Source organism: Zingiber officinale, chromosome 9B (genome assembly GCF_018446385.1).
Source record: "Zingiber officinale cultivar Zhangliang chromosome 9B, Zo_v1.1, whole genome shotgun sequence".
Lineage (NCBI taxonomy): Eukaryota > Viridiplantae > Streptophyta > Magnoliopsida > Zingiberales > Zingiberaceae > Zingiber > Zingiber officinale.
In genome coordinates this window covers 26,606,611-26,624,512 of record NC_056003.1, presented here as the reverse complement: position 1 = coordinate 26,624,512, position 17,902 = coordinate 26,606,611, and the positions used below count along the sequence as shown (strand labels likewise).

The following is a 17,902-nucleotide window of genomic DNA, read 5'->3' as shown; positions in this document are numbered from 1 at the left end:
TCAACTAAATGAATTACTTAATCTACCCTACCTATCAATTAATTCATCTACAAATTTAATAAATCCATAATTAAATCACTCAAATCTCCTAATTGCCTTATAATTAACCAGCTAATTATTTAATAATTAATTCATCTACAAATTCAATAAATTTGTAATTAAATCACTCAACTCACCTAATAACCTTTTAATTAATCAGCTAATTATTTAATAATTAATTCATCTACAAATTCAATTAAATAAGTAATTAAATCACCGATTAAACTAAATCATGCATTAACCCATTCCTAACAATACACAACCCCAATTAACATGTTCAATTAATCCCTAAATTCAGAAATCCCGATTGTAACTAATCCATGCATTAGTCCATTCCTAACGATGGTTAATCGAAAACAAACAGCAATTTGACGCGTTCAATTAATCCCTTAAATTAGTAATCACCCCTTTTTTACTGGTCCATGCATTAACCCAATTAATTAATTTCGTTAGTCAAGCTAATATGATAATTAATCAACCAGTAAAAATCCTAATTTAACATGTACTTCCATATTATCAAACATGATTATTTTCATAGCATGCTAAAGCCCTAACCGACACTAATCCTTATCGTATAAAGTTATCATGATAAGAATTAAAAAGAACATAAACATTAACCTAGAATCCAAAATTCATATATATCACTTATAACATTATTATGATAAAAAGTAAGAGGACACATACACATGCCTAAACTTAATCTGAAACTTAGCAAAAACCTAGAACCCAAAATCTACCTAGAGTGCCCAAGACTAATTCCACAAGACATAGAGACTAATTAAAGCTTTAAAAGTAGGGAACATGCACAATTCATATAGGTTGAAACATGATATCATTAACAAGAAAACAAGCTAACCTTACAAGCTATAAAAATTCCAAAACTACACAAGAGGCTAACTACCATAATAACAAGGTTAGGAACATGTCTTCTACCAACTCCCACTTCTTGTCTTCCTTTGGGGCTCTGATGGAGAACAATGGGAATGAGACGAGCTCCTTAGGGTCGGCGACACATTCAAGAGGATGGGGCTTTCAGAGGTAGGGTTTTTGTTTATTTTAAAGAGATGGAGATGAAGATTTTATCTAAATTTTATCCTTCAAGTCATAATTTATTTATCTCTTTTTTATATATACTTTATTTCTATATATGTTACACGTTACATACATAATATATCAAATCTTTTTTTTCTTATTCTTATTTAATTATATACTTTATATATTATATTTGGAAATAATATGTTACACGCTTGTGTTTCTTTTATATATATATATATATATATATATATATATATATAATTTAATTTTATTTATTCTTTATAATTTATATTATACATTTTATATAATATATTATATATATTTTTTATTTTTATATTAATTAGATGAATAATTCTATAAATTTATAGATACTAAATTTTATCCCTAAATGCTAAGTCCTTTAATTCCTATCTATTAAGCTTTATCCACATGTTTTTAATTTCTTACTTGTTTAATCTTTATTTACAATATATAATTTATATTATATATTTTATATATAATATGTTATTTATATTTCATTTCCATATCATTTAGAAGAATGATTTATACACATAAATTATATAAATACTAAATATTTGTATATTAGTATATTATTATTATTATTATTATTATTATTATTTAATATAATTCCATATATAACCACATATATAAAAATCCGTAAGTTATAGGTTTTATAAATGTTAAATCTTTTATATTATTTTTATAAAACTTAATACTAAGTATAAATAGAAACCTATATCCATATACTAATTTTATATTTATATATATCCATGTTTATATTAACTATACATGGTAACTATTGCATTAATTTTGTATATATATTTATATTCATATACTAATTTCATATTATATATATCCATGTATACATCACATATATACGGTAATATATATAATTCGTATATTTTGATATTACAATTTCGTAATTATAATATATACTATATATTCTACATAATACATGTTATACATATATATTATATTCTTCTAATTCTTGTTTAGTTATATATTTTTATATTATGTATAATATATTTCTAATGTTTTATTTCTATATTAATTAGATGAATCATATGTATAAAAATTTATACACATATGTTATATAAATACTAGATCTTTATAAATCCTACTATTTTCTTGATATACTTAATTAATCAAATTTACATAATGGTGGACTAGCTGAATTAATTAAATTTATTTATGTAAATAAATGAGCAATTACAATTAACTCAATAAATATTCTTAATTAAATAAATTTAAAATCTAATTATAAAGGTAGATCCGCTACCTTAGCGGCCCCTCTAGTGTCGGCCCCACGGATATGGAGGGAGGTTCATGCAGGTACACAGGTCATAGGCGCATGGCGGGGTAAACCCCAGGTCGTCAGTTCCTGAGAATCGACCCCTGGCCATTACGCCAGAGATATCATGCGCCCACCGTCTGCGTTACGCCCTGGGGGCAATTTAAAATCTAATTATAATTAATACAATAAATCTCTTAATTAAATAAATTTGGATTCTAATTACATTATAATTTAATTCAATAAATTCCCATAATTAAATAAGTGATTTTGGATACTACAATTAAAATTTTAGGTTTTAGTTTTATGTCGATTATTTTTATAGTTAAATTAGACTTGATTGTAATTTAGATTATCTTTCTAGTTTTTTTATTTGAATTTATTTTCTCTATTGTTTGATTTGATTTTATTCTTAAGTTTGAGATTTAGCTTTGAAGGTTTATTTTGATTTAGTTTTGAGTTAATAGGTTTAGTTGGATTTGGTTTTAGATAATGAATTCCAATTTTAGGTACATAGAATTGATTGAGTCCTACTTGTGTGGTTAAATACACTTTCAAAACCCAAGCTTTAGTTAGGTTTTTGTTTTGACTTATTAGTGATATAAAAGTTTTATTTGTTGAGCTGGACATGTGTCCGAGTCCATACTTATTGTATACAACTTTTTGAGTTTTAAGAATTAAATCTAAATTTTTAGATCTAGTGGTGAAAGTTTCTAATAATCCTTTAAGTTTATTAATTTCATTTTTTTAAATTTGTGTTTTCCTCTTCAAGTGTTACATCTTGATTTGGATTTTTATTTTCAATTTGTTCCTTAAGACGTTGATTTTCCTCAAGAAGTGATTCATTTTGTTTTTCATACTTGATTAATTTTTTGTTTAAACATGTAATTATTCTAAAAAAAATTAGAGGTTAGGATAGAAGATACCTCGTTCGGACCTTCAGAAACGAGTGCGAACTCGTGGCTTGATTGGTCTTCGGACTCGTCTCCTTACTCCGACTCGCTTTCTAATTCCGATTCCGTTGTCATCAATGCAAGGTAGTAGTTGTGATGCTTCTGATCTTCGACATTCGATTCTTCTGAAGATGATTCGTCCCACGTCGCCTTGAGTGCCTTCTTCTTTTTGGTTGTTTTGGGTTTGTCGTCTTTCATCTTTGGACACTCGTGCTTGTAGTACCCTTTCTTGTTACACCCATAGCATGTGATATTCACCTTCGTGTCATTTGACTTGATTACCTTTTGTAGGTCCTTCTTTAAGAAATTATTCTTTCTTCTTGTGAATATTTTTCTAACCATGTTCACAAGTTCTTCTTCTTCTTCTTCTGAGTCTGATTCAAATTCTGACTTTGGTTTGTTCTTGTGTTTAGCTCCTTTTGAGGGATCTGTAAAAAGTGCAATACTTTTCTCAACCTACTTTGAGTTAGTTTGTTCATGGAGTTCAAGTTCACAAAACAACTAATCTAGCTTTAATTTAGATAGGTTCCTAGAAATTTCGTAGGCATCCACGATGAATGCCTACAGTGCTTTTCGAGGAAATACGTTTAGAGCATACCTTATCAAATCTCGGTTCTCCATTTGATTACCGATTGTGTGGAACCCGTTGAGGATGTCCTTTATCCTCGCATGTAGTTGACTCACAGATTTTCCTTCCTGCATTTTTATATTAAATAGTTTATTTAAAAATAGATCCCTTTTTGTTATCTTTGCGTCGTTGATTCCCTCGTGTAGTTCGATGAGCTTGTTCCACAGCTCATTCACATTTTCGTGTGAGCCGACGTGGTTTAGTTATTCCTTCGTTAGCCCGCATTGGATTGTGTAGAGAGCCTTGAAGTCAATCTGAGCCTTCTTCTTCATTTTCGGATTCCAATTTTCCAGGTCCATTAGAATTCCGGCGTTGTCGACGGATGCCTTGTATCCTTTGGTAACGCTGAATCATTGGTCGAAGCTGGTCTTCAAATACACCTCCATCCGCATCTTCTAGTACGGGAAGTCATCATCGTTGAAAAGGGGGGACGAACAGTGTTGTATCCTTCGTTTTAGGCCATTTAAGTAACCTTTGCACATAAAATAAATGAAAAAAAAAAAAGAGATCCCAACACTAGGTCTTGGATTAGCGGTGTGAGAGATAATAAAAGTATTTAGAAATTTGATTGGTGTTGCACCAATTCAAAGTATTTTGCAACGAAAAAAAACTTTATACAAAGAGGTAATTATATCGAAAAAACTCAAAAACGAAAAGAGATATTAAAAATAAAAAAAAATCAACCCTTGCCTGATTGGTCATTGCACCAATTCATAGCTATACCTGCTCTGATACTACTTGTAGGATCGAAAATTCGCTAGAGCAAGGGGGCGGGGGTGAATAACGATCGTTGAAAATTTGATTTAAAACTAAGTTACGCAGCAGAAAATGGAAGAAAAAAAAACAATGCTAACACAAGTTATTTTTACTTGGTTCGGAGCCTTCGACGACTCCTACTCCAAGGCCCGTACTCGTCAAGTGCTTTCGTTGGGCAATCCACTAATAGTTCGAAATGGTTACAGATTTCAAATACAAGAACTATAAAACAGTAATACCGACAACAAAAGAAAAGGAGCTTTTCAACGTCACAGGAGCCTTTTTGGACACTAAGTATAAGAGAAAGTCGTAGCAGCTGTTGTTTTTAAGCTCCTGGTCGAAGGCCTTTAAATAGATCCATTCCGGGCGCCTGGAACCTCTCCGGGCGCCTGGATCACGTGGCTCGATCAATCGATGTGCTCCACATCAGCTTATGGATCATTTTTCACGTCTGGGCACCTGACTGAGTCTGGGCGCCTAGACCGCCTGGGCACCCTTGGTCCTACACGGGCGAGCCTGGTCCGGGGGCCCGGACTCTAGGCGCCCAGACCCCTTTTCTTCAACAGCTTCTTCCCTGCAGAAAAAGGTTAGTCCAGGTAATAGAAAATTATTTTTATTACTACAAAACAGAGTTAGCACAACATGATAAATTATGAGTAGTAATTAGATCCTGTCTCTCTTAGACCAGGATCTAGTCAAGATCTCAGCTTAGGTTTCCCAAATGGACCTAAGCTGGATCGACACCTACAATTCCCTCAACGGGGAACGCGTCTTCACTGGATCTCTCCTCCAGTTGCTTACTTTCACTTACCAACTGCAGTCACTTGACTTACCTCTGACCCACCAGATCTTCCCGCCAGTTGTCAGGTCCGCAGATCCAATTGGACTTCAACCGGTTGTCAGGTCCCGCAGACCCAACCGACTTCCCGCCAGATATCGGGCCCAGCGGACCTATCTGAATTTCACACCAGTGTTGGACCCCGTGGTAGTTTTGATGTGATCAACCAAGTTGGTTAGGTCCTGCTGTGTTTGATCCCTGTGTCTGAGTGTGCAAGAGCTTAGGAATACAGGAAGTCGAGCGGAAAACGCAGCTAGCGAGAAGGACGGCACAGGAAGGGAGCCGACGGGCTCGGTGCGTCCGAAGGACGAGAGAGCTGCGGAAGAGTACTCCGGTGGGCGTGAAGAGCGTGCACGGCGTTCGAGGGACGTTAAGCCGGGACGGAAGACTGCTCGAGGAGAAGGCCGAGAATTGGGTTCGGGTAAGCCCTATTCCGGTTGGCCGCAATCACCCAAAAGAACGGAGCGTCGGAAGCTGAAGAAACCAAGCTGGAAAATAGGCTACCAGCTTGAAGGCGCCCTCAACAGGTCAGTTTTGACCGTTTGCGTGCGGATAAAGTTTTATCCGCTGACCGAGCTGGAGGCGCCTTGAACCTTGTTGGAGGCGCCTTGGACCCTCGGGATAGACTTTCCAGGAGCTATATAAAGGCCCCTGGAGCTAGGAATTAAACAACAACTCAAGCAATCAATCCATAAGCAATTCCTAGCAGTAGTTCTGAGCAATTAGAGTGTAAAAGGCTTCTCCGCCTTCAGAGAAGGAGAATTTTCTTAGTGCGCTTTTCACTGCCCTGGATTAACAACCCTCTTGGTTGTAACCAGGTTAAATTTCTGTTTCTGCTTTTATTTCCTGTCTTTGTTATTTTACTACTGCATTTATTCTGAGTTGAAATCCGAGAGAGTAGTTTCATTTTTGTTTACAGCAATTCACCCCCTCTTGCCGGTCTCCGCTGCACCAACAACCAGCTATCGGGTCCCATGGACTTAGCTAGATTTCAGTATGGTGTCAGGTCCTTTAGACCAATCAACTCTTGCACACTTGGTAAAAAGGTTAGACAACAAAACACTTTAACTTTAGACCCCGTGTCATTTATCAAAACATGAGTTGGATCATTAGTGCAAATTACACCAACACATGTTTATATGCTAGTGAAGTTAGATCGAGGTGTGATTATAGAGGATTCTATTAGATGTGATTATACATTTTTTGCTTATCGTTACGTTGTTATATCCTGACGACCTTTGTCTCTCATTTATGATTGAGAGAGTCGTTAGTGACCGTGGGTATATATTCTGTCGACCATTGTCTCATATTTGTAGTTAAAAGAGTTGTCAGCGACCATGATACATAAGACTGCCCACGGGACCATCCGTGGTAGAGTGTTCTCCTACAGACAGTAACCACTTATACATCCTATCTGTCCATGGGATTATCCGTGGTAGAACGTTCTCCTGCAGACAGTGACTGTTTACATACCCTGACTGCCCATGAAACCATCTGTGGTAGAGCGTTCTCCCGCAATCAATGGTTGGGGAGCTTGATAACTACCTCATCCTGTTTGCCCACGAGACTATCCGTGATAGAGCGTTTTTCCACTGATAGTGACTAGTTATATACCCTGATTGTCCACGAAAGCCATTCGTGGTAGCATGTTGTTGTGCTAGTTAAGACTTGTTATATACTTGTTATGTGTTGAGTTTATGCTAGTGGTTTTTGGATGTATTGTATATACTCCCGATTTATTGGTTATACCTAGTGGAGCAGGTTAGTGGAGGATTACATTATTGGTTAAGATTTGTTTAGTAGATGATTTTATATTGGTATTCTTACTTTTGTAGTAAGTATCATTCCTTGAGACTGTATCATTTGATTTCCTTACACTATATTGTTCATGCACTATCTTCTTATACCCACTGAATTGTTATACTCACTACCCCTTATTTTTCCTTTATTTCCAGGTTAGCAAGTAGAGGATGTGTCATGTTGTTCAAAGGTCCTGGCTGCTGGTCCCACTCATTTGGATTCTCCTTTTTGAGTCGTTTGATTTATGTTTCCACTACTTTTATTTATGGTTGTATTTCTTAGCTGAATCTTTGAGTTTTATTATAATAGTTTAACTGTTTAGTTTAATATGATTACATGTACATGCATACATATACGTATTGACATTTATATCTTATTAGTGTTATATTAATTTGAATTTGTTCGGTATTTATTATTTCTTATACTATCTCTAGGGGGTCCCGTTCCATTGATTTTGGGGTTTGGAATTGGAATCGGTCTGACATCTGGTTCAGCCTGATGATGTCGGTCAACGAGCAATCGGCCCTGTGACTCGGGTCAACAGGCAATCAATACTTTGACTTTGTCACAAGCGAGGGCGGGTCCGGGCCGGACCCGACCGACCTGGGGTCACGTCTAGGAAGTGAAGAGATGAAAGATATTGTCTCCAAAATGGAGACAAGTAAAAGAAAGAAAAGATAAAAAAGTTTGATGGAAGGGTAAACTGAGAATTAGATATGTTTTTTTGTGAACGAATGAAATCTCCCATTTGTGAATTCTAAAATTTTAGGTACGTCTTTTTGAGAAATTATTATACTTTTGCACATAATAATATAAATAAAAATTAATTAAAAATATCTTTAATATGAGATTATTTTTAATTCAAGATAAAACTTATTAACTTATTTACGACTTAGTAATTGTTTGATAGAATAAAAATAATTTTTATTCTTTAAAATATTTTTTAAACGGACGGATGGGAACACATTCCTGCTGTGTAGGATCAATTCGAATATTTTTAATGTAATATCAAAAAAGAATATTTTTTGTCTCCATTTACGCGAGAATCCTATTCGCCCTTCCTCGCCGAGCCCTACTTCGTAATTGATTCGCAAGCGCCGCATACGTTCCCAAATGACCAAAACGCCCTCCTAAACGGTTTATAGAACTCCGGCCGATCGAAGGCTGCATCAGTCTTTTCCGCCGCCTACTCCTCCCTTTCGGTTTCCGGGGCGCGGCACAGCTACTGGCGATGATGCGGCGATCCCCTTCTCTTCTTCGCCGCATCCTCCTGCCACGCGCCGATGGACGGCGATCAGTCACCTACATGCCCCGGCCCGGCGACGGATCTCCCAGGATCGTCACCCTGATCCCCGGCGACGGGATTGGGCCCCTCGTCACCGGCGCCGTGCAGCAGATCATGGAGGCCATGCACGCGCCGGTGTTCTTTGAGACGTTCGAGGTTCACGGGGATATGCCCGCGTTTCCTCCGGAGGTTATCGAGTCGATCCGGCGGAACAAGGTGTGCCTCAAGGGCGGACTCTTCACCCCGGTGGGAGGTGGGGTGAGCTCCCTCAACATGCATCTGAGGAAGGAGCTCGATCTGTACGCCTCGCTGGTTCATTGCTGCAACCATCCCGGGCTGCCGACGAGGCATGAGAATGTGGACATTGTGGTGATCAGGGAGAACACGGAAGGCGAGTACTCGGGCTTGGAGCACGAGGTTGTGCCTGGCGTCGTTGAGAGCCTCAAGGTATGCCGCTTGATTTTCGGGTCCATTAGATTTTTTTTGCACCATAAACTTTATGGTAAATTTTACCGATTTTCTGAGTTTATCGTCTAGGTTAAAAGAGATTCAAATGGTTAGTAAATTGAACGGTTTCTCTTTGGACGACGAACTATAAGTATAATAGCCCCAAACTTCTCAGCAAGATCTGTCATTGATTAAGGCTAGCCATCAAAATTCGATGTTGAACCTATCAAAATCATCACTTGCTATTTTCATGAGTTATTGCTCCTCTATGTTAGATATCTTGGTCCCCCCACTGGCCAACTACACATCTGGTCGTGGGGCCGACTGTTTGGGCCGCTGGGATTCCAGCTTTTGCTACCATTGGTTAGCCATGCATTTCACCCGTGATATTTTCTTACTTCTTATTAAATTCTTAATTTTTTGGCTAGGTAATAACAAAATTTTGTTCCGAGCGCATCGCGCAGTATGCTTTTGAGTATGCTTACCTTAACAACAGGAAGAAAGTCACAGCAGTGCATAAGGCAAACATTATGAAGCTTGCTGATGGGTTGTTCTTAGAATCTTGCCGTGAGGTTGCAACCAAATACCCAGGGATAAAATATAATGAAATCATAGTTGACAACTGTTGCATGCAACTTGTGTCAAAGCCTGAACAATTTGATGTCATGGTATGCTTCCTAATGCTTCGCCATATTATTAATTTCTCTAATTTTTCACCTTCCAGTGAAAGAGTATTTCAAGTTGTACGATTCAACTCAAGACCAAAATTTGTTCGCTAGTTCAACTTTATACATCTTTTTGATCGTTCATAGTTTAGAATTGAGTAGATAACTATATTTATTTATTGTTTTTCATTTTTGTGTATAAAGTAGACCTCCTTCCTATTTTACACCGCAGGTGGTGAACTGGCCAATCAAGAATTTGTGAGTTAATTATCATGTTTGATTAGTGCTTGTACACTATTTTTGATACTGTATTTAAGTATTGAGTTTTCAAACTGTTTATCCTAATTATGCTTAGGAATTAAATCATGGACGAACCTGGAGGTACTTCACTTTACTATTGTCTGACAGCATTGTTGGTTAGCTTGTTATGTTTTGTTTGTAGTTAGCATCAACTGTGTTTTAAAAAGTAATCCATATATGACTTGTGAGGCCGCCTTTGCATATGCAACAGGGAACTTGGAACCCACACATGCCATATGGTGATATGGGCCCATATGCAGCTCACTCATATGTAGACCCATGAAAACATTCAAATAGTAGCAATCTAACTATTACTGGCATTAGCCCCTTCTCATTTCATAGAGATTTTAAGATTTTTTTTCCATTATCCTATACCGGGTTAGTTTTATCAAAGGATTTTATATATCATTTTAATTTGTGTTGAATTATGGATTGGATGAGCTTATTGACATACATACTCTGGGTTGATTGCATCTTGCTTGCTTATGAATTCTACCCTGAGCATCAATGAAATTTTTGGTCCTAACAAAATGGTCTCACTTTTGTTTTCGTAACACCGGAAATCTTGCAAACACTGTCAAAAAGAGATTTAATATATTTTTCCAGTGAATTTGCAATGCATGTGTTTTTTAGAGAGATTTAGACTGTTATCTTTCATTTGTTTTTGCACCATATGATATTCAACTTGAAATGTACATATGTTATTTTGTATCCATTCCCGTGCTTTATATCTCAATCTTCAAGATAAAATTAGTTTCTACCGCGATCTAAAAGTAGGTCCTACCGCACTATAACCTAATGTGTAACTTGATGAGATAAGATCTCTGTTGCTTATACTGATAATTTAGATCCTATCCTTGCAAAGTAAATCATATCCTAATTAAATTTGTTTTCCCTAGCCATTGTATTGTCTCCTCCTAGTAGATAGGAGCAATCCTATGCTATTCTAACATAGTTGGTCTCGTGGCGATATCTTTATTCTGCAGGTCACACCAAATCTTTATGGCAATTTAGTGGCAAACACGGCTGCTGGAATTGCCGGAGGCAGTGGAGTTATGCCAGGAGGTAAAATTTTCTTGGCCATCTGATGTGCAACCTACAAATTACAAAAACTAGCATGAACAATGAAATGATACACTTACAATAGCAATAAACATATTGATTAATTTAGTTAGAGCTTTAAAAGTTAAACAATTTTCAAAAACTACGAGTCAGTTTCCATGTTTTGATGAGGAAGAAACCTCATTGCCATAGTTTAAAATTGTTAATATAATATGGTCTTCACTATAGTATGAAACTAAGCATTTTGAATTGCCAGGAAACGTGGGCAAAGAACATGCAGTGTTCGAGCAAGGTGCTACAGCCGGCAACGTAGGGAACCAGAAGCTGGTGGAGCAGAAGAAGGCAAACCCTGTGGCGCTGCTGCTCTCGTCTGCCATGATGCTGCGGCATCTGCGGTTCCCGTCGTTCGCCGATCGACTGGAGACTGCCGTCAAGAGAGTGATTTCTGAAGGCGAGCGCCGGACCAAAGACTTGGGAGGAAGCAGCACCACCCAAGAAGTCGTTGATGCAGTCATTGCAAAGCTCGACTGGGTGAGCCACCGCTAAACCTCTATCTCCGCTCGCCCAGGAATGACCGCCGCACGGTATTTTTAAATTTATTTATAGTGATGATTTCTCAGATTCTCATCGGGGCAACTCCCATGGTTTTTCTGTGTTCCGATTAATAATAAATTCATTTGTCAATAAACAAAACGGTCTTTTTTATTTCAATAATGACTGGATTTGATTTATCGGCGATTTCATTATTTAAGTTTTATTTGTCCAAAACCTAGATTCATTAAATAAATGGATAGTCAAATGCGGTTCCGTAATCGTCGTTGATTTTATTTCCAAAAGCGTCACGAATCGTGTAACTCCCCGGTTCATACCCGTGACGCGCCGTATCGGCCGCGGGGTTGCAGCAATGCCGTTCTCAGACGTCGACGCGGCGGATGCCACCCTCGAGCTCACCATCTTCCTCCACTCCGCCGGCGGAAGCAACCGTCTCAGGGGATCTTCCTCGTTCCTCCTCCTCCCTTCTTCCAAGCCCAAGATCTTCGCCGTCGCCTGGATCGACCCCACCGCAAAGCGATCCACCAAGTCGCTCTCCATCAAGGGCCCCAGTCCCGATCTCCACCTCCCCCTCTCCCCCCGCGTCCTCCGCGACGCACAATCCACCCTGACTGTCCAGATCTTCTCATCTCGCTTCCCCTTCGGCCGCGGTGGTGCTAACGCAAGGTTGGAAGGCGCCGCCGTTGTCCCCCTCTCTTCGCTGCCCGCTGCCGCAGGAAAAACCCTCACCTTTCCCCTTATCCGCTCCTCCAGACGTTCCGAGGGCTTCTTCCGCATCTCTACACGCGTGCTTTGGAGCCTCGGTGCCTCGCCGCAGGCGGCTCCCCAAGTAGAGTGCTATGATTGGCTTCCCGAACACTTTGCCATGGCTCCGGCGACTAGCGGGGAGTTGGAATTTTACAGAATAGAGCCGAATGCGCCGCCGATTTCGGAAGAGTACGGCAGGCAACCGCCGAATTATCCATCCGAAGAGACCGCTGCTAGACTTTCGTCATTTATGGCAAGACCAGACACACCGCCGATGCAGGAAGAGAACGACGGTAATCTTCATCGACCTCCATCAGAGAATCAACCGAAGCATGGAGGGTTCGCCCGTGCATGGAGGAGTTTCTGGGTCGGATTGGCGAGCGGTTCCGTCGCGGTTGCACTGATCGGAGCAACTGCCTTCTACGAGGGCTAAAGGAAACATCTTGGTGAGTGGTTGATTTCACCCTTCAAAGTGCAATTTTTGTCTATATTTGTACAGAGAATTTTGCAAAGAGTGAATCGAATCGTAGAAATTAATAATCTTCTCTGGTTTAGAGTCTCCGTTCCACCATTTGTTGTGATCATAGCACTTGCTTTGGTATTGTTTTCTAGATTACGAAGATCTGCCATTGAATTGTAGATGAACTGATCAACTGACTGCTAAAACTACTGCCATAGAATTCCTACTGATGCACAATTTCGCTCATCCATGACAGTGTTTTCAGTGTTCATGCTTGCTCTTCTATAGTAACACTTGGTGTTCAATAGCTTATCTGGTTAGTCTCAAGTCAAATGAAGTCCTACTTATTGAATGCATTCTTGTTTTATGATTGCTAATATGAACAATTGAGTTCTTGTTTATGAAAATTAAACAATCAGCTATTTTGATCCTTGGAATGTTTATACTTTATGAGATGTTCATTCATGCTACAATATACTAATACTAGATCTACTGTTTGTTTCTTTGTGATTTGTGATGGTGTTTTGTTACATTTTCTTTCTTATATCAAGAGAATAGGTCAGATACTATAATACATTTAGCATGTTGAGACTCTTGAATAGCTTATAGATGATTTAGGTAAACTACATCAGTTTTAAGAATCAACAACTAGTTTCCTACTTTGCAATGGATGTTCAGATGTCGATCGATGAATTAGGACAATGATGCTGATAGGTGTTCGAAAAGAAGTAGGATCATGCCATAGAATCTGGCAAGGAGAAAAAAGATGAAAGAAATAGAACTGCCTGAATCAAAAGCAGTAAAAGGATAGTTTAGTAACTGCACTAGGGATTGAGCTGTTCCTCCAATTTAACAAGATTTGTAGTTTGTTCTTTGTGACTGTAATATACCTTTAAAACTTATAGGGAAGTTTTTCAAAACGACGGATAGACCTGCTATGTTATATGGAACCGGACGTTGGGTTATGACTCAAATATACAAGCGTCATGGATAGCGAATAGAGTTTATCTAGGGGAAGAACTAATTAATAGGAGGCAAGTAGCATCATGGATTCCATGTCTGAGATCTCTAGAGCAAGAACATCTTATACCTATTAACACAAAGGACACGGACATTTGGCGATATGGCAGTGCAGTGGAGTTCATGGCCAAAGACAATTCCGACCATGATATATCACTTTAGAATCTATTTAGAATCGACTAGTAAGGTTTGGGAGAATCTTTGTATCCTTAAATGTGCGTGCTTGTTGATATTTTGAGAAATATCATCATGTTGAGCAATTTGAAAGGTGGGAAAATTAAGATTCTTGATAGCTAGTGTTGTAAAGCTCTCAAAGGTGTCATAGTCGTATAACTAAACATTAATTTCTTATTCTTATCATTTAATGAGAATCTTGTATTTCATAGAAATTGGGGATGATATGGTCCTTACGCAGAGGCCAACCTATATAACTTTCAGACATTAAAATACGTTTAAGGCGTGGATGATTATAATAAAGGATTCCCAACATATGATTCACATTTTTGAAAATCAACATTTCTCTAAATTCAGAAAACAGACGAGATTATTGGATTATTCCTAGGAGCAAATACTTTTATGCATATTTCTTCAGATTTATCTATATCGTACTCTATTCTCATAAAATGATATACACTAGCTAAAAATCCCCTGGTGCTACATCATAGACACACTGGGAGTGTAAATAATTGTAACAATATATATATAAGGGAGCGTTTGGTTCTTTCCTAGGAATAGGAATCGGAATGGGAATCATTGTATTGTGGAATGGGAATGGGTATGAGCATGGATATCACTCTTAAAAGCAATGTTTGGTTAGTTGTATATCTTCTATCGGAATAAATCAAAGTTTCCTTTTTTACCCTTAAAAGAAAATAAGAGAAAAAATTAGATGTGAGAGAAAGATGAATGTGAGAGAAAAATATGATGAGAGAGAAAGTATTATGAGAGAGAAAGTGTGATAAGAAAGAATGAAGAGAGAGAAAGTGTGATGAGAAAAAATAAAAAAAAAGAGTGTGATTGGAGAGAGCATGATGACAGAAAATATGATGTGAGAGAAAGTATGATAGGAGAGGATGAAGAGAGAGAATATATAGTGAGAAAAAATAAGGAGAGAGTGTCATGAGAGAGATTGAGGAGAGAGAAAGTATGGTGAGAGAGAAAGTATGATGAGAGAGAAAGTGTGAGAAAAAAAAGTAAGTGTGATGAGAGATTGAGAGAGAAAGTGTGATGAGAGAGAAAGTGTGTTGATGAAAAAAGGAGGAAGTGTGATAAGAGAGATTGAGGAGAGAGAAAGTATGATGAGAGAAAGTGTGATGAGAAAAAAGAGAGTGTGATGGGAGAGATTGAGGAGAGAGAAAGTGTGATGAGGAAAAAAAGAAGGAAGAGAGTGCGATGGAAGAGATTGAGGAGAGAGAAAGTATGATGAGAGAGAAAGTGTAATGAGAAAAAAAGAGGAAAGAGAGTGTGATAGGAGAGATTAAGGAGAGAGAAAGTGTGTGATAAAATGATGAGAGAGAAAATATGATGAGAGAGAATAAGGAAAGATAAGTGATATGAAAGAAAAAATAAATAAATATATTTTGATATTTGATATTAATGGAGAAAATTTTAGTTTTAAGTCAAGGGTATTTTTGGAATAAGGGAATATTTTGATTGATGAAAATAGGGTAATGGCTCATTGAAGGGGAGCTACATGGGAATGAGTTATTACCCAATTTCAATGATTCATTCCCTTATTTGTATTCCTATTCCTATAATCCAAACATTAACAATGGGAATCAATGATTCCCATTCCCATTCCCCACTCCTATTACCCTAAACCAAACGCCCCCTAAAATGACAGCAATGGAATCCCAATCCTCAGTTTTTATTTATACTATTTCTATTCCCTGACAATTGAAGCCCAAAGATCTATGAACTAGCTCATGTTTTACTAACCAATCGATAAACGGTCTTGTTGCATCTTTTTTATTTCTCCCACATTTGTATTTATTTGTTGTGAATATTTCAATTTACAATGAAATTTTAAAAGAGTGACTTATTTTTTTATTTTGCACAAAAGAATTTAGCTTTCCTGATTTACTAATTCGGGGGAGATATTAAACTTTTGGATTGAAAAAATATTTTAAAAGATATCTCTAAAGTAGATGCAGATTAATAGAGTAATTCTTGATCATAATTTTCAGTATGAATACTACGCTGAATATAAAACTTATTATTGATAGTAAGTCATCAATTTTCCTGTTAAGACAGTTCTATCTTCAAGGATTTCTCTAGATATCTTCTTACGAAGTTTCGTTATAGCATTTATAACAACCTCCGGTTTAGGTGGGCAGCCTAGGAAATAGACATCAACATGAATGAGCTTATCAACTCCATGAACAGTACTATAAGAATCAGTACTAAGCATAACTCTTGTAATAGTCCAACCTCCCATAGCAATGTCATATTTTGATTCGGGCATTTGCCCATTTAATCTTACTAAAGAAGGAGCTATTTTCATTATTACTGTGTCGACCGTTAAAATGAGGTATGCTTGCCTAGAACTCGATCTTGGTACCAATCCATAATGATCAATGTCGAATCACGAGCCTATTAATGAAGCAAATTCAATGAAACAACAACTAGTATCATAAAGAAGCGGCCATAAATTAGAAAGTCTTGAACATTTCGAAAGATCATTCAATGTAGTTGGAATAACTGAATTGGTATATTTTTTTTGGTCAAGTAAGGGAAACTGAATCAAATTCATAATGGTCTCAATGTAATCTTTTCTTTTCTTTTCTTTTCTTTTTATTTTTAGTTAAGACCATTCCAATGCTCCTTTTTGTCACACATAAACTGAACCAATAATTAAGATAAGCATGAAAAATGAAAGCTTCAATAAATACGGATACACCCAATACATCAAAACTCATTGCCCATGGATAAAGAAATACCGCTTCAACATCAAAAACAACAAAAACTAGAGCAAACATATAATAGCGGATTCGGAATTGTAACCAAGCATCCTTTATGGGTTCTATACCCAATTTATAACTAGATAGTTTCTCTGGTCCTTTTCTAACTAGGGCTAAAACTATGAAAATTACAAATGCAAAGATAGGAATAATGTTTGATATTTATCAGAAATGTCCCTAAAATATTATATTCATGAAGCATAAATATAAATGTACTCCTATTAATGTGGAATATGTTGAATTATTCGATTAGAATAGAAAGTGTCAATTTATCCCGAACTTCTTATCTTAATTTAGGCAAAAGAAGAATATATTTTAATCAAACAGTATAGTTTAAAGTGTCCGTGGGACATATCTTGTTTAAAGATTCACCTAAGAAAATTTTACTCACATTTTTTGTATTTCGATTCTATTTAGAGATGGTGTAAACATAGGGTGCTCCTTCTTACAAAAATAAAATAAAATTCTCTCACTTTGTCTTGAGTTCTCTATCCTCTAGAAAAAGATAATTTTATAAAAACAAGTTAAGAAAATACTAAAATATCTTATATTATACTATATATCCTAATATATATTAGGATATATATTAATATCCTACCTAAGATATGTACACACACATCAAGGTTCATTGTCTTGTCAATATTCACGGTCATACATTTACATTACATATCTTTCTTGATAGTGGAGCTACCAACTCTATTGATGAAGCAACCCTTTTATCAATATTACCTGCCACATTGTTAAAATTGCTACTCATCCTTTGGTTAGTACACAATTTGCCAATATCCATCTTTAATTTTACACCAATTGTGATACTTATAGTCCTCTTTCCCTCTTCAAACTTTGGATCAACCCCCTCTCACACTCTAATATGCATCTTATTCTTGGCCTCAACTTTTTGGTTCAATCAGATCATGACATTCTCCTTACCAAAGATTATGCCCTTTTTCTTTTTACTTTTATCCTCTCCCCTATTGTCTCTGACTATCCTTCCACTATAGGTACGTAGGATGATATCCCTCCGTCCAATCTTCCTGCTCCTTGTGCACCTCCTATCAAGGTAG

General features: G+C 36.9%; 1 protein-coding gene across 2 annotated transcripts; it reads left to right on the top strand.

The window, feature by feature from the left end:
* The first annotated feature begins 8,495 nt into the window (after positions 1 to 8,495).
* Positions 8,496 to 13,043, top strand: LOC122024881 (isocitrate dehydrogenase [NAD] regulatory subunit 1, mitochondrial-like). 2 transcript variants are annotated; one of them, XR_006123520.1, is made up of 5 exons: positions 8,496 to 9,072; positions 9,501 to 9,740; positions 11,024 to 11,102; positions 11,356 to 12,844; positions 13,011 to 13,043. XR_006123520.1 is itself a non-coding variant. In XM_042583600.1 (4 exons), the coding sequence occupies exons 1-4, from the start codon at positions 8,572 to 8,574 to the stop codon at positions 11,643 to 11,645; spliced, it is 1,110 nt and encodes a 369-aa protein (XP_042439534.1). In that variant the 5' UTR covers positions 8,496 to 8,571; the 3' UTR covers positions 11,646 to 12,971. The 2 variants fall into 2 exon arrangements, 1 of the variants encoding a protein (XP_042439534.1); XM_042583600.1 differs by lacking the exon at positions 13,011 to 13,043 and having other exon boundaries at positions 11,356 to 12,971.
* The last annotated feature ends 4,859 nt before the right edge of the window (positions 13,044 to 17,902 follow it).